Below are 21,702 nucleotides of genomic sequence, written 5' to 3'. Positions count from 1 at the left end.
ATCAAAACCCTCTTGAACACTAAGAGGAGGATCTCATTTAGGGGGAGTTTTGTTTAGTCAAAGGAAAAGCATTAGAAACAAGGGGAGAAATTTTTAAACTTGAAAATGCTTTGCAAAAATCTTATTCATCTACCTTTGACTATGTTGCAAAAGGACTTTGAAAAGGATTTACAAAAAGAATTTGCAAAAACAAAACATGTGGTGCAAGCGTGGTCCAAAATGTTAACAATAAAGAAACAATCCATGCACATCATGTAAGTATTTATATTGGCTCAATTCCAAGCAACCTTTGCACTTACATTATGCAAAATAGTTCAATTATGCATTTTTATATTTGCTTTGGTTTGTGTTGGCATCAATCACCAAAAAGGGGGAGATTGAAAGGGAATTAGGGTTACACCTAGTCCCTAATTAATTTTGGTGGTTGAATTGCCCAACACAAATAAATGGACTGACTAGCTTGCTCTAGTGTATAAGTTATACAGGTGCAAAAGGTTCACACTTAGCCAATAAAAAGACCAAGTATTGGGTTCAAACAAAGGAGCAAGGGTCAACCGAAGGCACCTCTGGTCTGGCGCACCGGACTGTCCGGTGTGCCACCGGACATGTCCGGTGCACCAGAGGACTCAAACTTCGAACTCGCCACCTTCGGGAAATTCCATAGGCGACTCCGCTATAATTCACCGGACTGTCCGGTGTACACCGGACATGTCCGGTGCTCCAAGGAAGAGCGGCCTCAGGAACTCGCCAGCCTCGGGAATTCACTTCGGCCACTCCGCTATAATTCACCGGACTGTCCGGTGTACACCGGACTGTCCGGTGCATCAGTGGGGCAACGGCTATTTCGGCGCCAACGGCTACCTGCGACGCATTAAATGTGCGCGCTGCGCGCGCAGAGGTCAGGCACGCCCATGCTGGCGCACCGGACAATCTATAGTGCATGTCCGGTGCGCCACCGAACATCAAGGCAGGCCCAGAAGTCAGAACTCCAACGGTCAGAACCCAACGGCTTTGGTGACGTGGCTGTCGCACCGGACATGTCCGGTGTGCACCGGACTGTCCGGTGCGCCATCGAACAGACAGCCTCACCAAACGGCTAGTTTGGTGGTTGGGGCTATAAATACCCCCAACCACCCAACATTCATTGCATCCAAGTTTTCCACTTCCCAACTACTTACAAGAGTTCTAGCATTCAATTCTAGACACACCAAAGATATCAAATCCTCTCCAAATTCCACACAACGCCCTAGTGATTAGAGAGAGAGATTTGTTTGTGTTCTTTCGAGCTCTTGCGCTTGGATTGCTTTCTTCTTTCTTGATTCTTTCATTGCGATCAAACTCACTTGTAATTGAGGCAAGAGACACCAAACTTGTGGTGCTCCTTGTGGGAACTTTGTGTTCCAAGTGATTGAGAAGAGAAAGCTCATTCGGTCCGAGTGACCGTTTGAGAGAGGGTAAGGGTTGAAAGAGACCCGGCCTTTGTGGCCTCCTCAACGGGGAGTAGGTTTGAGAGAACCGAACCTCGGTAAAACAAATCCGCATGTCTCACTTCATTATTCGCTTGCGATTTGTTTTTGCACCCTCTCTTGCGGACTCTATTATATTTCTAACGCTAACCCGGCTTGTAGTTGTGTTTATTTTTGAGAATTTCAGTTTCGCCCTATTCACCCCCCCTCTAGGCGACTTTCATCTAGCCGATTGAAAACTTATTGCACTAATAATCAAGCTGAATATGAGGCCCTCCTATTCGGTTTAGAACTTTTAAATGGTATGGGAGTAAAACATGTAAAGGTATTTGGTGATTCTCAGCTGGTTGTCCAACAAGTGTTAGAAGAATATCAATGTTTTGATGGTACTCTAAATAGTTACCTTGAGAAATGTTGGAGCATAATTCATTCTTTTGACGAATTCAGTATTCGGCATATCTCTAGAGTTGAAAATCATAGAGCTAATGATTTGGCACAAGATGCATCAGGTTATCGGATAAAGAGAGGGAAGTTTCACAAAACTGAAAATCTGATAACCAGTGCAGAGCCAAATTCCCAGGTCGCGGACCGTCCGCGTGATGGCGCCGGACCGTCCGGGGTTACCAGAAATGTTCTTTTAGTCGATTCGGCTGACAATGAAGCTGATGCAAGAGATTGGAGGACACCTATACTTAATTATTTACGAAATTCCAATATCAAAACAGATAAGAACATTCGGCGAACAACTTTCAAGTATGTTTTGATGAGTGACGAACTTTACCGCCGAACAGTCAATGACATCCTGCTTAAGTGCTTGGGCCCAGATGATGCTATATTAGCCATGGCCGAAGTACATGAAGGGATTTGTGGTACTCATCAATCAGCTCCAAAGATGAAGTGGTTGTTGCGAAGGTCCGGTTTTTATTGGCCTAGTATGATAGCTGATTGTTTCAAGTACTACAAGGGTTGCCAAGTGTGTCAAAAATTCGGCGACCTACAGTTGGTCCCTGTAGCCGAATTACATCCTATCATCAAGCCTTGGCCGTTCAGAGGATGGGGATTAGACTTTATTGGAGAAATTCATCCTTCATCATCAAAGGGGCATCGGTTTGTGTTAGTTGCCACTGACTATTTCACCAAATGGACTGAAGTCGTTGCTCTAAAGAACATGACGCACAAGGAGGTAATTGAGTTCATAACTGAACATATTATTCATATATTCGGCATTCCCCAGACCTTGACTACAGATCAAGGTACTTCTTTTATGTCAAAGGAGGTACGTGAATTTGCTGAATTATACAGAATTAAGCTGCTCAATTCATCTCTATATTATGCTCAGGCCAATGAACAGGCCGAGTCTAGTAATAGGACATTGATTAATTTGATAAAAAAGAAGATATATGATAATCCTAAACATTGGCATAAGATTTTGTTTGAAGATTTATGGGCTCATAGGATATCTAAACATAGGGCTACTAAAGTGTCTCCTTTTGAGCTTGTCTATGGGCAGGAAGCAGTGTTGCCTGTGGAAATAAGTTTGAATGCTGTCAGGTTCGCCAGACAAAATGATTTAAATGCTACTGATTATTATAATTCAATGATGGATAATATTGATGAGGTGACCGACAAGAGGATGATAGCTTTGGGAGCAATAGAAAACGACAAGATCATGGTAGCCAGGGCCTACAACAAGAAGGTCAAAGCAAAATCATTTCAAGTAGGGGACCTGGTGTGGAAGACTATTCTGCCTCTAAGGAATAAAGACCGGAAGTTCGGAAAATGGTCGCCAAGCTGGGAGGGTCCTTATAAAGTAAAACAGGTGATGTCTGGCAACGCCTATTTGCTACAAACATTACAAGGCAAGGATTTGCCTAAGGCTTTGAATGGGTGTTTCCTCAAACAGTACCATCCTAGTATGTGGCAAGATGCCTAAGAGAACCGATGTAATCTCATCAAGTTATTTGCTTTTGGTTTGCTCAGCTCCACCAAAAGACAGGGGGGCATATGTTGAGCACCAAATTGAGGTACGGACAGTCCGGCCCTGAGGCCGGACGGTCCGCGGTCCGGACGGTCCGCGCTTGTGGGCCGGACGGTCCGCGCACGCGCAGAGTAGATTAGGGTTCCGAGTTTTGTGCTATGTTTGTTAGCTATATTCGCGGAATTAGCTCGGAATCCGGTCGTGTAAAGGGTCCAGCCCCCCTCCTCTATAAAAAGAGAGGCCTACGGCCGATTTGTAATCATCAATCGAATCAATACAACTTCTATTTCGTATTTTATCCTAGGAGTAGTTCTAGTCTAGTTTAGGTTTAGTCTCTCGATCCCAAATTCTCCGCCTCTCCTCGACTCTACGTCGATTAGAGGAGTCTAGGTCGGCCTGCCCGAGCCTAGACAACCCCTAGGATCTCTCCTCCCCGACGGGGTCCCTCCCGGGAGCGAGATCCAGGCGCCGCCGGCGATCTTCCGCCGCCCCTGCGTACGCGCGGACCGTCCGGCCCTAGGGCGCGGACCGTCCGGTCGTCAGGCAGGGAACCCGAGCTCCTGCACCAGGTCGCGGACCGTCCGGCCCCGTGCCGCGGACCGTCCGCGCTTGACCAGAGAGCACCGCCGCCTCACGCCAGGTCGCGGACCGTTCGGCCCCAGGCCGCGGACCGTCCGCCCCTGACCAGAGAGCACCGCCGCTGGTTCTTTTGAAGTGATTGGCGCCTCCAAAAAGGTGTCAACAGTGATGAAGGTGATCTTATGTATATATTCATCGATGTGAATGCGAGTGTGATTATAGTAGTTAAATATCTTCTTGGCGAGATCAACTGGATTGTGACACATCAGAGGTCACCCTCGTAGTCACACGTGGGCATGCTAATGAACTAGGAAGTATTATAAAGCACAGATTGATACTTTAGTGTTTGTCGATACGAGAAGACATACCTATCCCTGTGATAGATGCATCGATGAGTATATTATTTTATTTAGACACCTAATATTAGTTAATCAAGGAGTAATATTAGATAATCAAAATATGCATTTAAAAAATTTCAATCTACAATTGATTGGGAAGACCTGTTTACTTATGAAAAGGACTAATGAAGATTTATGACTATTTTGCTATCCTATGAGACCCTGTTTTAGACTTCGCACGGTGCCTCACTTTTGGCCGCGATGGTCTTGAGTTGTTTTTTTCATTTGAACTCATTTATTTTATTTAAAACTTTGGTGGAGTACTGGAGTGAATAGTAGGAGAACACTTCCCTTATTAATAAGGCCTTAGACATAAATTTTTCGAAGAGGGGTTGAATTAAATCGTTACAACGACATAATAAAAAGCATCACTAATGGACAAATATAACAATTTAAAGTAGTCTTATATTGAAATATCAATGAACAATAAAAATATAATGAGAAACATAATTTAGAAGAGGCTTTAGGAGGCTCTATGAGCTTGGGAGCGGTAGAAGAGACTCCACCCGTCCCATCGCTGCCATCGTTCTGTTTATTGTGCCTGTTTGGTTCGTGGCTAACTACGCCACACTTTATATAAGATTGATCGTTTAAATTAAAGAACTTTCCTTAAGCTGAAAAGTTAGACAAAGTATGACAAATTAGGCAGCGAAACAAACAGGTCCACGAGTGACTTTGGGTTGCAGCCATAAGGGTGTAAGTTTGATTTCTGGTTATTACAACGTGAACGTCTTTACCCGGACAATAAGTCTGATTTTTTTAAAACTTAATTGTAGTAGTGTTTTTTAAAAAAACTATTAGTGTAATTTTACTTATAGTTAAAAAAACCAAAAGTATAAATACTGGCGGTTCTATGATACCTTGACTTTGTTTGAAACCTCTAGCTAATAATTAGCTAGCTAATTAATTATTAAGTGAGTTAAACTAACTAATGAACTAATCGTTAGCCGTGAGATAGCTAACAAATAACAGGGGCATTAGCTGAAGGTGTTTAAACTATACAACTAATTATAGTTGGTATCCAGTAAAAATTCTAAAAAAAACGTCAATAGAAAATATGACTGATAGGAAGGCAAACATGTCATACATACAAAAAATGTACCTATCTATATATTACTCAGTGGCACATAAGGAATAAGTATAAAATCTGATAGCATACCAGAAATCTCTACAAAACGAACTTCGAGTCTAAACTTGGCCACCGAATATATCCACGTATCTCGTAAAAGAATAGCCATGCGATAGCAAATGAACGGACCACGTAGCTTGCAAAAAAAAGATATTTGTGTACTAGCAGCTACAAGAGAAATCCACTGCCTATTGGGTGCTATCCCCTAGAAACATCCTTGCCTCATAAAAAAATAAAGGAGCCTCTTCTCTATAGTCGCATATACTTGCTTCTCCCGTACACGACCCGCTCTATTCTCGGCGAGCGTCCAGGCGAAAGAGGACAGGAGGAGTGCACCGACAAGCGTACAGCCCGAAGATCCACTTCCAAGTGCTTCCTTTGAGGTGAGATTGAACTTTGATTTTTTCCTCATTCTTACAGATTAGTTCAAGCTAGGGTTCCAGAACTTTTAATCTGTATTTGCGCTACATTGTTTATATCGGAATATTTGAAGCTAAAATATGACTTTTTACCCCCTCTGCTCTAGCGCTGCTGCCTTTCCAACTTGCCAAATAAAAAAACATTTCTCCCAACTTCTCTATTTTTCTACTTGCAACGATTTGTTCTTCCTCTTGCTCATCTTTCTCTTTAGATTTTTTTACCATGGTAGTTGTATGGTTCCGTGATACTCTCTCCTCACAAATGAAGGTCGAATCTCAATTGTACGATAAAATGCTCAAATAGATAATCACATCAATATCGACATGTTAGAAAGAAAATGAATGATAAAACAAAGCAGAGCAACTCCTGGAGATGGACCATGCAAGGCGCTGCTATTTCTACATACTACTTGATGCACTTATGCATTTTTTGGATTTAATGCATAGCTAACAACTCATCTGATTAAAGACACAATGCACATACTACACAAACACTTGTACTAAAGATGTGATATCCGATGTGTGAAAAGTTCATTGGTCTCATTTCCTTCTTACAACTTATAAATTTGAACAAATATATTTAAGGCGGTTCAAAACTTGTAATATTAGAAGACTGCTTTTTCAGATGCTCTTGGTGAAACAAAGCGAAGCTTTTCCAAATTTTTTCACCCCGTGGTCTTTGATTTATATGAACCAAGCACACACGAATAACATGGACAACAACTTACAGTTAGGAGAGGCTAGCTTCTTAGTTTTTAACTGAGAATCTAATCTCTATAAACTGAGTCATAAATGGGTATGTTTGGAACCACCTCAATTTCTATAAACCAGTTTTTTAAAAAGTGGGTGCTTCTAAACAGGGCCTTACTTGGACTCCATACGTACACTTTTAATTGCTTTTTATTGGGAACACAATAGCATGTGAAGAACAGTGTAATAATAGTTGCTTTTCAGTATTGTCATCCCCATGCACACTAGGGGTGGATATCGAGCCAGCTCGGCTCATTATGGCTCGGCTCGTTACTGTAACGAGCCAGCTCGGCTTGGCTCCTTAGACTAACGAGCTAAACATCTAGCTTGGCTCGGCTCGTTAGAAAGCTCGAGCCAGCTCGTTAGGCTCGCGAGCCACACAACTAAATACAAAGATCTATGTACACACACATAAATATATATATAACCGAAAAATCATATTTTAAGTGTTTAACACTATAAACCCAAAACCTTTATAATATTATTATCATATCATCGTCCTAGCTTCTAACTTTTAATATTAAATTAAATAACTAAATATGTATTAACTTACATATTTACAAACCTTTATTATAATAAAATAGCAACAAGCATCATTATAAAGCAATTCATCATCCATTACACAAACATGTAACATTTCATTGCACAACACTAACATCATATGTTGCTAGAAACAAAGTTCACAAAACCATAACCAATAATCAAATATTAAATATGCAATTTAGGTATGTAGTCATACAATAATGCAAATATTTAAGCACATTGCTCATCCACACATGTTCATATCATATATCATAACTACGAGAAAAACAAGACTATGAGAGATGAGATGACACCAACAACTAGACAAACTTGTGTTATGGCTTGGCTCGTTTGGCTCGCGAGCTAGCTCATGAGCTAACCCGAGCCGGCTCATTAGAGAACCGAGCTAGAATGCTAGCTTGGCTCGCTACAAAATTAAAACGAGTCGAGTCGAGCCGAGCTACTAACGAGCCGAGTCGAGCGAGTTATCGAGCCACGAGTATTTCGTCCAGCCCTAATACACACCATGCTACAAGTAAACATCCTTCAAAATAAAAATTATTTGTGCCAACAATTTTACTTGGCTTGTCTCCGTTCATTATCTCATTAGATTATTATGAATAACAAAACTCTTTCTTAACAGGAAACAACTGATGACAAAGATGATCTTCCACAACAGAAGAAAATCAGGAGTATCCACTCTTAGGGAAAAAGCAAAAAAATGATGCATGATAAACCAAGAAGACAAAGTAAAGTAGAAGATTTTAGAAGGTCTTGACTAGAGTAATATCTATATTTTCTGTTTCGTTAAACAGCGATAGCACTACATCTTTTGATGTATATAACCATGTAGCACCAATAGCGCTACATCTTTTGATATATATAAGCATGTAGCACCAACAAGGCTACATCTTTTAATGTATATATGCATGTAGCATTAATAACGCTACATATTTTGATGTATATAAGCATGATCTTACATTATAAATCAACAAGACATAAGTAGTAAACTCTGAATCTAATGAGCTAATAAAGTGGCATATATGTGAGTTAATATCTAATGTCGATCTTTTTTCTACACTGGAATATCTTACCATTTGCACATTTGCATGGCGCGGCAGCGCCGCGCGTCGTTTTCTAGTTTTTCCTAAAATAGGATGTTTGCCTCCTTTTCCACTCGTTTGGCAGGACGACAGCGAGAGGCGCCCAACCGGTCACCGTTTTTTAAAGAAGCCACCAACTAAAGATGGAACTAAAATAAAGAGAAAAAACAACGTTTATCAATTTTTTTTGTTTGGTACTCCCTTCAATCTGAAAAAATATTAGTATCAAACTATATTGGATTTAACCATATTAATATTAAAGTGCTATTAGATTTGTAATAAAATATATTTTTTATATTTTATTAATTTCACGTTCTAAATCTGTACTCTTAATTTTGTATTGGTTGTTGTATTAAAGTGTGGATGAACAACCGATGGAGAAGAGAAAGCGCTTCAGATCCTGAGTTCTCGAGTTTAGTTTTCTATTAATTGTTGACAAATAATTTATGAGATATCAAGGCACATATTACTCATTTCTCATGTAATTGTTGTACGTACGCTAAAGTTTTATCCAATCATGTGTCGTCGTAAAGAGCATTACACTGGTAAAATTAAATTTGCGGTTAGAGGGAGTGTAGCCGTAATTCTATATAATAGAGCCGGACGCAAAGGTCGCCTTCCAGCCGGTCCACGTAAGCAAAAAAAATCTACACCGTCTGATTTGATTTGTACGGCTCCAGCCATCTCCACCGCCATCTCATCCGATTTGATGTGTACGGCTCCAGCCACCTCTCTCACATTTCGTGGCATACCGTCTCTCTTATCTCCCATCTCTGCCTACGAGCAGCTCCGTGCTTCCTCTCATCTCGCCACCATGCTAGTCCATAACATGCTTCAATTCTGCTCACCACCGCCGGCAACGACCTTGGCACCTGAACGTGCCCAGCCCCGTTCGCCGCTAGGGCCTTAATTGGTCTTCCACCGCTTGAGTAGCAGGACGCGGAACCTGGTGGCCAGTCGGAGTAGCGACATCGGCGGCGAGGCTTCAGCCTTGGCCTCCGCTGCCGACGCGTCCACGTCTCTACGACCGACCAAAATACACCAGCATCATATCTTGATGTCAGGAGTTGCAGACAATCGTTTACTTCTTAAGGGCGTCATACATGAACATACATAATGCCACGTCTCGAAAATCCAGTGAAAGAATGGACAATAAATTTAAGGCAAAATATTGAAACCTAAAATGTAATGTATCTCTTTTCCTGTGAAGTACAAACAGCGCTAACTTGAATGCGAGAAATACATCTGATACTAAGATAGTAAGATCTTGCTCTAACTGGACCTGTGTGGACTTAACCTCCTAATAATATGGACATAAATTAATCAACTCAAAGTAGATAATGACATGGGAAACCATTACCGTGCATAAACTGTTTGACCTAAGGAAGAATGCTCACATTGAATTCCATATAACTAGCTCGCCTTGCAAGCCATTGAGAATCAAGCACCTGTAATACTACACAGAAAAGTTTATCGAAGCCACATTGTCATCATCGAGTAGTGAACAGAGTGAATACTAGCTTTTGTTCTCATTTTTTCCTACAAAGAGGCGTAAAAGGTAAAATTTCGTTCTCCATAGATTGTCTCCTTATGAATTATAATCCGAAGGTAGTGCGAAGGAAAATGAATCTAAATGATACTGAAATGTTTTAGTAATCATTGCATTCAGTCACACCTGACTGTAAATCCAGCATTTGAACTAATATAAAAAGTTGAAACGTTCTACTACTGTGATCAGTTGTCATTTCAGGTAATTGTGTCACTTCTATGTGTATCTGCATATTTTATTGTTCATATGTCCAAAGTAATGCTCTGAAATACGTAAAAACATCGACCGCTCGCGTGAGGTGCGAGCTAAAGTTACTAGTAATAATACCCACTGTCGTGTAAACGGCCACGCGTGCTAATTCATATTTCGATGAACCGGTGCCAGTCACTGGCTTGATTTCTACAAGAGGGGGGGGGGGGGGGGGGGGGGGACCATTGCGACCTGGTTTAACCAAAATTTTCTACGAGCTAGTAGTAAAGTAGTAATACAGTATTGTTGCTTTGCTTGGCCTGTAGACCATCTCTTTCTCGCGTCCGTCAGTACTCATCAGTGAAGACGGGTGGCCCTGGTTTACTACGTGTTACTAGTAAGATAATAGTTGGACAATTGCTGTGCTAGTTTAGCGCATTTTCATCTTTAGGGCTACATTCGAATGCAGAAAATTTACAAGAAAAAAAATTGTACTGGAGTCGCTTTATTTTTTGTTTACAGTAAAAACGTACTGGAAAACAAGAAAAATTCTCATAATGTACAGAGGCCTTGCAGAGAAAATGACGCTTATTACCATATCTTTGGGTCAACTTGTTTGCACTTCCGCTTCGCTCAGGGAAACACACGTCCGAATTTTTTGCATTTTGGTCCTTCATCGGAAAAAAATTCACGTTTGGACCCTAGAAAATTTTAATGTCATTTTTGGACCCTTTACTCGGCGTCGTAGCCTGTGGCGCCGAGGTAACACAGCTCGGCGCCGTAGGCTATGGCGCCGAGGTACGTGCTGCGCCGACGTGGTACCGAGCTCGGCGCCATAGATCATAGCGCCGAGCTCCATTCTGTACAGAAAACTTGTCTAGCTCAGTTGGTAAAATACAAGGCTCTTAACCTTGTGGTTGTGGGTTTGAGCCCCACGGTGGGTGTTTTTTTAATACTTTTTGTCTTAGTCACTTTTTTTGTTGTCCATATTTTTCGTTTATGTCGCTGATTTATCCGTCTTGATTTATTTCTCATCTAGTTTTATTTTTGTGACTGATTTGTTTATTCGTCCAGCTTTTTTTTATCCGGCGAGCACAACAGCTGTATATGCAGTAAATTCTAAAATATATCATCCATGAGACAAGTATATAATGGAGTATACTTTTATTTAGTGCAGAAGAAAAAAAGATGATTATGTGTGCTTCTTTTTACTGGGAATATGTTATTATGTATTTAAAATTTATGTTCAAAAGAACTTAATAAAAATATAATATTTTTATTTGATCACGATTGAAGTAAGAGTGTTCTCATTTGATTTTTATTGTGGTTAGCTGAGCAAACAAGGGGAGAAGTTGACGGCTTATGAGCACTGTGGCACACAGCTGCTGTGCTCGCTGGATAAAAAAATTTGGACGAATAAATAAATCAGTCACAAAAATAAAACTGGATGAGAAATAAATCAGGACAAACAAATCAGCGACATAAACGAAAAATATGGACAAAAAAAACAAATAAGTGACAAAGACAAAAAATATTAAAAACCACCCACCATGGGGCTCGAACCCGCGACCACAAGGTTAAGAGTCTTGTATTTTACCAATTAAGCTAGACAAATTTTCTATACAGAACAGAGCTCGGCGCCATGATCTATGGCGCCGAGCTCGGTACCACGTCGGCCCCACGACATTCGTTTGTGCCAACGCAGCACGTACCTCGGCGCCATAGCCTATGGCGCCGAGCTGTGTTACCTCGGCGCCACAGGCTACGGCGCCGAGTAAATGGTCAAAAATGACATTAAAATTTTCTAGGGTCTAAATGTGATTTTTTTTCCGATGAAGGACCAAAATGCAAAAAATTCGGAACACACGCATACCTACCGTCTTCTCCTACTAGTACTAAAAAGAGAGAGAGATTTGTTTGGCGGAGAGCGAGACAGAAAAAAGTAGTACCATATCTGCAGGTGAAGTGGTCAGGCTGTGTCACTGTCAGTTCCCACTCACTCACTGACGCCGTAGTAGGTGAGCGTGAACTCAACGGCCCAACTCCGAGGGCCGAGCCTGACGCATCGCCACAGTACCCAGCCAATCCGAACAGGACGACGGCCGGCGTGGCCACCGCGCCGCGAGTTGGGCTGCCGGACGGACGGTCGGTCGGCGGGGCCCGCCGCGCGCGGGCTGCAGCAGCAGCTTTTTTCCAAACCGCGAGCGACGAAGTCAAGGGCGCCGGGACCACGTGTCAACGGGTGGGGGCTGGATCACGGCAATGGCACCACCACGCCACTTGGTGTGGGACCACACGTACCTCCAGGATCCGCTGCGGCCAGTGGTAGCCTGGCGACTCCATTTTCTCTTGGTTGGAAAGCTCGGTCACGCAGAAGATCCTGAAGCGGCGGCCCCACCGCGAGGTGGTGCGGTGGGGGACTGGGGGGAGAGGTGGTTACACCAACGGGACGCCATCAGCATCATCGGCGATCGGACCACCACCAAACCAACCCAGCAGCACAGCACCTGCAGGGCTGCAGCAGACACCACTCCAGCAGCCTCTCTCTCTCTCTCTCCTCACCGGCACGGCACTCCACGCGGCGGCAGGAGCACCCACCGCCACTGACGGGCGGGGGGGAACACGCGCGGCCATGGCCACGTCGGCGCCGCCACCGTCCTCCGCGCCGTGGCTGGAGTGGGCCGCGGAGTATACCAAGGCGGCGCAGGCCGAGGCCCGCCCGCCGCCGGAGTGGGCGGCGCGGGTGGCGGCGGCCGCTGCGGCGGCGGGCGAGAGTGAGGACGTGCCCTGGTCCGCGGGGCTCGCGGAGGTGCTGGCGCGAGCGCTGTTCCCCGGCGGCGGCGGCGGCGGTGGCGGGGCTGCCCCGGCGGCCGCCGCTTGGAAGTACGCGGAGGCCGCGCTCGCGGCGCGGCTTGCGTCCCCGGCGCTCCTCCTCGCGCTCCTCTCCACCAGGTGCGGTCCGGTGCTTCGTGGCGTCGGCTTGTGCGTTGTGTCTGTGGCGTGGTCCGTGGCGGTTGGTAGGATCGGAATGGCGGAATGCAGCGCTTAGCTGTCGGGGATCTAAATCGAATCAGTTGCACCTCGAATGCACGCAAGCAGTTTTACGACGTGTCCGGTCAGGTGTTTGCCCGTACACGAGTTTTACCAGGAAGCTGACGTGCTTCGCCCCGATAATTTGAGGGGGCGGAAATACGCTGTGTGGCAGTGTCATGTGTCAATGCATTGCCAAATGACAATGTGGGTAGATCACACCATGGGAGAAATGCCTGTTTTAAGAATATATAAGCAGTTGGACACTCAGTCGGTAGGCTAATCAGGGCTTCACTGCAATCCTCGTCCAGTTTTTTTTTTCAAGAGAAACAGGGTCTTGTAATAGCCAACACGGTTAGTTTGACCTATGTTTTGGGACTGGAAAAGTAGTTAGATTAGCGTGTGGCAAATCCCACTTAGTACTAATTATTTCACTGGCTGGTATTGCTGTCGTGCAACGTGCTTGGATTGTGTGGTGTGTGACCTTATGATGGAGTTAGGACTTTTCTCAATGTTTATTCTTATGGACTTCGTTTGTTCTTCGGGTCCTGCAGGGTAATTCCTCACCGGCTTTCCAGGCCAATGGAGTATAGACTCTACCTTGAGCTCTTGAAAAGACATGGGTTCAACTTCCATCATCAGATGAAAGCAGCAAATTTCAGAAAGTGTGCCTTTCCCCTCTCTGACTGCTCCCTGTATTTTCTTAACACTATGCTCAAGTCAGTGGTCTGGAATGAGAATCAGAGTAATAGGTGTAGTGTTCAATGTAATTTAGCATTATTCTTAATGGCCTTAAAAATAAGCATTTCAGTTTCAGGTGTTTGTAATTGTAATAAGGTTTACACTTGTATATACACCTTGTTGTGTGATGTCTCTGTAGTGGATTAGTGGTCATATCTTAATGGCCTTAAAATAAGCATTTCAGTTTCAGGTGTTTGTAATTGTAATAAGGTTTACACATGTATATACACCTTGTTGTGCGATGTCTCTGTAGTGGATTAGTGGTCATATCTGTCATTTCCAACTAAGGGCCCCAACTTTTATATGATGGAAAGTCTACTTGTCTTGCAGTAATGCATGCAACTTCTCTTGAATTTGTCAAGGCGGCATTTATTGCCGAAATTCTTCTGGAAATTTTCTTATATATCTTTTATACATTACTTATGTTCTTCACTTCCTAATACTTTGCACTGTTATTGCTCTATAACTTTAAATTGTTTTTTGGAAGTAAGAGTGTATGTGCTTCCATGTGGTTTTTAAGCTTGTTCCTTGCACTGTTATCTATTCATGCACTCTATCCCTATAGAAGTCTCAAATGCAATTGAAAAAAGGGCCTGTCTTGCAGTGTTAAATTTGCTGGAGCAATAAGAGATCCTTGCTAAAGCCTCTCTAATGTTTGCAGGATCATGGATATAATAGAGCGGAATCTTAGACTTTCCAAGATATTTGGCATCTCTACATGTGAACCAGGGGTTTTTGTTGTGCATTTCATTCTTTGTATTATATGGCAGTTGATTGATGTTGTTCTGGATGATGAGGGCCTACTAGAGTTAACTCCAGAGAAGAATGCTCAATGGCCAACAAGGCCTGAAGATGTGAGCACATTTGAAGGAACTTTTACTGAACAAAGAACTGAGAAGATCAAAAAGTTACAGAAGATGAACACTGTAACAACTATGGAGCTCATTGAGCATCTTCTTCGCGATAAAGTAATTACTCGTATCCTATCATTGGCACGCGAAAACATGTATGTCTTTTCAACTTGAAGTACTCTTTTACTGAATTGTTTCAGGTCTTTATTTTTGAGCATTTGGAAATGATGAATTCATCTTTTTGCTGATTGGTCATTAGTAATCTGTTTTCAAATATATTAGTCAAATAACAAACTAGATCTTCATCTCATAGGCTCATGACCTCATAAACTTCACTCAAGCTTATGGAGGAAGCCTTGGTTTATTCCTGTTTGTGTGGGATTTGGGTTTGGGGAGCTACAAATAATTGCTCAAGATTTTGCCAGTAACATAACCAATGTATCATAGAATATTCTGTGTATTTTCTCTAATGCAAACATTTAAGATAATGTTCTAGAAGCACTTAGGGTTATGCAAAAGGAAAAAAGTACAACTGTCTATGCTTGTGGTATTTTATTCGCCTTACCTCTTAAATAGCCAAGAAAAGTTTTGATAAAAACGGCAGCCATGGGACTCGAGCTTTGTCATGATCTGATGAACTGATGGGTGAATGTAAACATCAAGTAACAGTAGTTTACTGGAAGTTCGTGATTGAAACCTAGTAGTCATTTTCTGTTCATATAAATAAATGAAGTGATGTTGAAGGGATACTCTCACTGAAGATGCAACAATGGCATATACATGCAATTCCTATTTTATGCAAATTATTGCCCCTTTTATTTAGTAACATTGTCAACAATCTCAATGGTTTCAGGCAATCTCACTGGGGGGCATTTACTAACCGGTTGCACTTGCTTGCAACAAACTCATCTACCTTGCAAAATTCAGCAATATCCTTGGAACCATTTCAGCATTTGATTCTAGGTGATTGTGATGCATATGGTGAAACTAAACATAATGTGCATAAAAGATTCCACCAAATAGTGGCTTCTAACCCTCTATCTTCACCAAATGGACGATGTCTTGGTGCTAGCTATTCTGCACTATGGATTCCTATTGATATGTATCTTGAGGATTGTCTCGATTGTTCAATTGCTGCAACAAATTCTATTGAGATTTTAAGTGGTAATGTCATTCATCAATAGAAACGAATTCATAGGTTACCTTGAAGGATGGATCCATTTCCTTTTTTTTTTTGCTTTGGGTTGCTGCTAATCTAAATGAGTGGAAATTGTAGGTTTGGTCAAGGCTCTTCAAGCAGTCAATAGGTCGACTTGGCATGATGCTTTCTTGGCCCTCTGGGTAGCTTCACTTCGCCTTGTACAAAGAGTGAGTCTTCGATCTTCACTACAGTTATTCAGATTTGAGACAACATTATAATATTTCACATCCTAATCTTTGGTCGTTTGAAACAAGCAGGAAAGAGAACCAATTGAAGGTCCTGTACCTCACCTAGACACCCGGCTGTGCATGTTGTTGTCTATCACAACACTTGCGATTGCTGACATAATTATGGAAGCAGATTCACTTTGCAATGAAACAGAACTCAACAGTCATGTGAATGAGAAGAAAGCAATTGGTAATCTACGCAATGAATTGATGCTAAGCTTACAGATACTTGGTGATTATGAAAGCTTGCTGGTTCCTCCTTCATGTGTCATCCCAGCAGCTAATCAAGCTGCTACTAAAGCTGCAATGTTCATTTCTGGAATCAGTATAAACAATGGCTACATGGATAATGTCAATGGGATGAACTATAGTATGTGGCTTCTCTTAAGATATTTTTTTTTACACATATAATTGACGTTCTAGATTGACCTTCTAGTGGATGTAAGGTAGTCTTAATATAAATCATGTTTTAATTTGTCAGCTGGAAATATGCGACATTTGATTGTGGAGTCATGTATCTCAAGGCAGTTGCTGGATACATCAGCTTACTATTGGCCTGGTTATATCATGAATCATGCCAACTCTACATCTCATACACTCCCTAGTCAACTTGCTGGTTGGTCATCCTTCATGAAGGGTGCACCACTGACTCAACCACTGGTTAATATGTTGGTATCAACTCCTGCTTCCAGGTGTGTACCCCCCTGTTTTATATATCAGCAGCGCTGTTCCCTGATTCATATCAAAAAAAAGTTTGATCATAATCAGCATAAGTCTTGCCTTATGGCTTTGTAATTGGTTTTTTTGTCTCTCCTTTAATAGTAAGGCATGTAGCTCTCCTGCCTTGTTCGAAAAAGGGGGGAAAGGCATGTAAATTCTATGTTTGTTTCCTCCAAAAAGAAACGAAAAAATCAAAATAAGAACTTGCATTGTAGAATGGTGTACATTAAAAAGATTGCACTAGAGCTGAGCTATTAATATTCCTATATCTCAATATTACCATATTTGTTAATTCTCGTACATCATTATGGTAATAAACACTGAATGAAGCTCATAAACTTGATGGAAGCTTGGCAGAGGTCGACAAGTTATTTGAAGTTGCAGTTGATGGGTCAGATGACGACAGCATTTCAGCTGCCACTGTTTTATGTGGAGCCACCCTTTTACGAGGTTGGAATTTTCAGGTTAGTAGGCTGCAATTTCTAGTGTTGGCTCTCCCTGAGAGATGAGCAATTCTATTAAGTTGCATGCACCAACCAGTTCAATCCAAAAGCTTAAGCTGATAGGAGGCGATTATGCACCAATCAGTTCAACCCAAAAGCTTAAGCTGATAGGAGACGGTGCACAATTGACTTCTATTATATTCCAACATTCTCCCTCACGTCGACCTCTCTTAGGTCTCATGCGTGGAATATGAGCGAACATTAATTATTTTATTTAATTGCGCTAGCCAAGATTTGAACTCATGACTCCTGGCTCTGATACCATATTAAGTTGCATGCACCAACCAGTTCAATTCAAAAGCTTAAGCTAATAGAAGGAGGACAACCCACTTATATTATATTCCAACAAAATCACTTATACTCCAACACCCCCCCCCCTCACATGGAGGCTTCCTCTGGCCTTAGACGTAGAATGGAGCAAGCACCATTATTTTATTTAATTGTGAAATTGTTCGCCTTTCCTATCAGCTTAACATTTTGGGTTGTATTTGTTGGTGCATGCAACTCAATATGGTACCATAGACAAAGATCTCGAGCTCGAATCCTGGTCAACAATTAAATAAAATAATTATCGCTTGCTCTTATTCCATGTCATTCCATGTCTGAGAGCCCCCCTCCACATGAGGGGAAGTGTTGGAGTATAAGAAAATTGTAGAGTGTTGGAGTCTAAATGGATTGCCCAGAGCGTTGGAGTATAAGTGAAATGTCACCTCTCCCCATCAAGTTAAGCTTTTGAGTTGTATCGGTTAGTGCATGCAACTCAATATTTAGGTCTATAGTATGACTAATACTGACCCTATCACCGATTAATTTCAAAAAATAACTATGTGCATGGTAGCATGCATTGCCTGTTTTTATTTTACTCGAGAATCAATGTAACATCTCGCTGTCCTGAGATAATTAATAGTCAAATGCTGTGGTTTCCTGCCTTGTAGGAGCATACAGTTCGGTTAGTTGTTAAACTGCTCTCACCATCTGATCCAATTGATAATTCTGGAAGAGAGAGCCAATTGATAAAGCTTGGTCCAATGCTCAATGTTATTCTTTCAGGAATATCGGCCGTGGACTATGCTCCAATCTTCTCGTTCCATGGCCTGGTATGGTTAGCAACTTAGCATAACCACCTACAATCCTACATTGATTTCCACTCAGAAGTCTATATTATCTTTTGATTCTGAACTTTTTCCTCTCCGTATCACCAGATTCCAGAGCTGGCTGCTTCTCTTATGGCAATCTGTGAAGTATTTGGGTGTCTTTCTCCAAGTGTTTCCTGGACACTGAGAACTGGAGAGGAAATATCTGCTCACACAGTCTTCTCGAATGCATTTATTCTTCTGTTGAGACTTTGGAAGTTTAACCATCCACCACTTGAGTATTGCATAATGGGAGATGGTGCTCCAGTTGGCTCGCAGCTAACTCCTGAGTATCTTCTGCTGTTACGGAATTCCCAGGTCCTATCTTCCAGCAGTTTGTCAAAACAACGAAACGGACAAAGGCAATCACAAGTATCAACTTCACACCCATCATCTGGAAATCCTATTTTTATGGACTCGTTTCCAAAGTTGAAGTTATGGTACCAGCAGCACCAAGCTTGTCTGGCCTCAACTCTCTCTGGACTTGCTCATGGGACACCTGTACGTAACAATGTGGATAGCCTTCTTAATCAGATGTTCAGAAAAGCTAATAAAGGAGGCACATCAATAGGTTCTTTATCTGGAAGTAGCAGCATAAGTAATTCTTCCAGTCCTGGTGGGGATGATTCACATCTTTGGCCTCAGTTGCCAGCTTGGGAGATACTGGAGGCTGTTCCTTTTGTGGTTGATGCTGCTCTTACTGCTTGTTCCCATGGAAGACTATTTCCACGTGAACTGGCCACAGGTCGGTTGTGTTCAGTTTTAAGGCAATTTTAGAAACCAGTGCTACTTTTATCCGATAATCAAGAGTAAAGAGTACCAACCGTGGCTTCTAACCTTTATGTTAGAAAATGCTCATTCAGGGTCAGGGTGTATAACTATGTCATCTCATTTTTCAGGCCTGAAGGATCTGGCTGATTTCCTCCCTGCATCTCTTGCTACAATAGTAAGCTACTTTTCCGCTGAGGTGACGCGGGGTGTCTGGAAGCCTGCATCCATGAATGGATCAGATTGGCCTAGCCCCTCTGTGAACCTATCCATGGTTGATGAGCACATCAAGAAAATCGTAGCTGCTACCGGTGTTGATGTTCCAAAGCTAGTTACAGGTGTTGGTTCCTGTTCATCTCCTGCCATTGCTACAGCCAACATACCAGTTTTCATGCAGTGAGTACTAATCCAGGTCTCATGTATTGCAGGAGGAAGCTCTTCAGGTACACTTCCGTTACCATTGGCTGCTTTCGTGAGCCTCACAATCACATACAAGCTTGACAAGGCATCAGAGTGTTTCCTCAACCTTGCTGGTCCAGCTCTAGAGAACCTGGCTGCAAGCTGCCCTTGGCCAAGCATGGCAATCGTTGCAGCACTGTGGACCCAGAAGGTGAAGCGATGGAGCGATTTCCTAATATTTTCAGCTTCGCGCACTGTGTTCCACCACAACAACGATGCAGTCGTCCAGCTCCTCCGAAGTTGCTTCGCCGCTACCCTTGGCATGTCTTCGACATCAGTATGCAGCTGTGGAGGTGTCGCCAGCCTTCTGGGCCACGGGTACTGCCCTGGTGGTTTCTCGCCAGTTGCGCCAGGAATCCTCTACCTCCGGATATTCCGGTGCATCAAGGACTGCTCCATACTCGCCGAGGACATACTCTCCCTTCTGATGCTCTCAGTGAAGGATATCGCAGAAACAACTGTGCCCAGACAAAGGCCAGACAAGCTAAAGAAGACCAAGTACGGGATGAGGCATGGCCAGGTATCTCTTTCCGCTGCAATGACGCAGGTGAAGGTGGCGGCATCTCTGGGGGCGACACTCGTCTGGCTATCCGGCGGCACGGCTCTCGTCCAGTCCCTGATCCAGGAGATGCTGCCGTCTTGGTTCCTGTCCGCGCAGAACCTGGATCAGGGCGGGGCTAGCGGAGGCGTGGTGTACAAGCTAGGCGGGCACGCGTTGGCCTACTTCGCGGTGTACTCGGGGATGTTGGCCTGGGGCATCGACCAGACGCCCGTGTCCCGGCGCCGCGAGAGGGTCATGCGGTCGCACCTGGGGTTCCTGGCGAGCGCGCTGGCCGGGAAGATCTTCCTCGGCTGCGACCTCTCCCTGTGGCGAGCCTACGTCTCTGGGTTCCTAGGACTGGTGGTTGAATGCACCCCGTGCTGGGTGCAGGAGGTGGACCTGAGGGTGCTCAAGCGCCTGAGCAGCGGCCTCCGGCACTGGGGCGAGGATGAGCTCGCGGTGGCGCTCCTCCGCCGCGCCGGTCCCGAGGCTATGGGCACAGCCGCGGAGATGATCTTGGGCAGGGAGTTGTGACGCCGATGCGCGCGCGCGCCGCGCGGCGTATGCTGTTCGTCAGCGATGATGCAGTTTTTGTATATAATCGGTTAAAATCTGGCCATGTGTATGCTCACGGGTAATATTTGAATGATTTTATCTGTAAAACTGTTAAGACGTTTTGATCTCTCTAATACTAACCTTCATCTACCCGTTTGCAAAAAAAAGAAATGATGTACCAGAATGTAAAACCTAGGTTTATGAACGGACATGTTTGGCACAGTTCTCATGCAGCTTCCACTGAGTTGATTAAAGTTAGACCATGTTCCAAAGCTATAGAGTTAATTGTCAGCCAGCTCATAAGAGCAACTTCAATAGAGACCCTAAACTCATAAACAATTTCAAATATAAAGCCCCAACTAGAAAATAGAGGTATTTCCTTCTATGTAACTAGCTGAATGCCCATGCGTTGCAACGGGAATATATAATACCAGTATACTATGATAACTTATATACAAAATGTGTTATATCGTTATGAGAAAATGTTTCATAACCAATTTGTGATTCTGGCATACATAAATTTTGTTATTTATAATCTATCTGTTTCACCACTACATTGCAACCATCAGTATCATGCAAACTTCGATATATGTTACGATTTGCATGGTCTCATCATTGGAGAGCACGTTCCACACATACCGGAAGAAATTTTCTCGTACATCGTTAGTCATCAGACACGTACCACCATACGCTTTTGCTTAAACAAAAAGGCAAGTGTGTGTTTGCGAAGAGAATTAAAGGCAAGTCGGCACAAAAGCTACCTCAACGGTGGCGAGGATGACGAACTGGTCATTGTTGTCGGTCCTCCCCTGCGTCACCTCTGGCGCCAAGATGACGCCACAGTCCTCGATATAGTAGTCGTCGAACGTGCGCGACATACCGAGTACTGAT

At 43.2% G+C, this 21,702-nt stretch overlaps 1 protein-coding gene across 1 annotated transcript; it reads left to right on the top strand.

Annotated features, from left to right (window-relative positions):
• The first annotated feature begins 12,566 nt into the window (after nucleotides 1-12,566).
• Nucleotides 12,567-20,969, top strand: LOC100275134 (uncharacterized). Its single transcript, NM_001323915.1, has 12 exons — nucleotides 12,567-13,034; nucleotides 13,667-13,777; nucleotides 14,515-14,859; nucleotides 15,558-15,868; nucleotides 15,981-16,072; nucleotides 16,163-16,502; nucleotides 16,614-16,824; nucleotides 17,202-17,316; nucleotides 18,291-18,452; nucleotides 18,558-19,233; nucleotides 19,388-19,594; nucleotides 19,685-20,969. The coding sequence occupies exons 1-12, from the start codon at nucleotides 12,715-12,717 to the stop codon at nucleotides 20,788-20,790; spliced, it is 3,996 nt and encodes a 1,331-aa protein (NP_001310844.1). The 5' UTR covers nucleotides 12,567-12,714; the 3' UTR covers nucleotides 20,791-20,969.
• Nucleotides 20,970-21,702: the final 733 nt, after the last annotated feature.

Source organism: Zea mays, chromosome 2 (genome assembly GCF_902167145.1).
Source record: "Zea mays cultivar B73 chromosome 2, Zm-B73-REFERENCE-NAM-5.0, whole genome shotgun sequence".
Taxonomy (NCBI): domain Eukaryota; kingdom Viridiplantae; phylum Streptophyta; class Magnoliopsida; order Poales; family Poaceae; genus Zea; species Zea mays.
The sequence above is the reverse complement of the archived record's forward strand: the minus strand, read 5'-3'. Positions and strand labels throughout refer to the sequence as shown.

Coding starts and splice junctions, on each gene's coding strand:
- LOC100275134 (NM_001323915.1), top strand. CDS start 12,715: ATGGCCACGTCGGCGCCGCCACCGTCCTCCGCGCCGTGGCTGGAGTGG. Junction 15,869..15,980: donor TTCTATTGAGATTTTAAGTG/GTAATGTCATTC, acceptor TGGAAATTGTAG/GTTTGGTCAAGGCTCTTCAA. Junction 19,234..19,387: donor TCCACGTGAACTGGCCACAG/GTCGGTTGTGTT, acceptor CTCATTTTTCAG/GCCTGAAGGATCTGGCTGAT.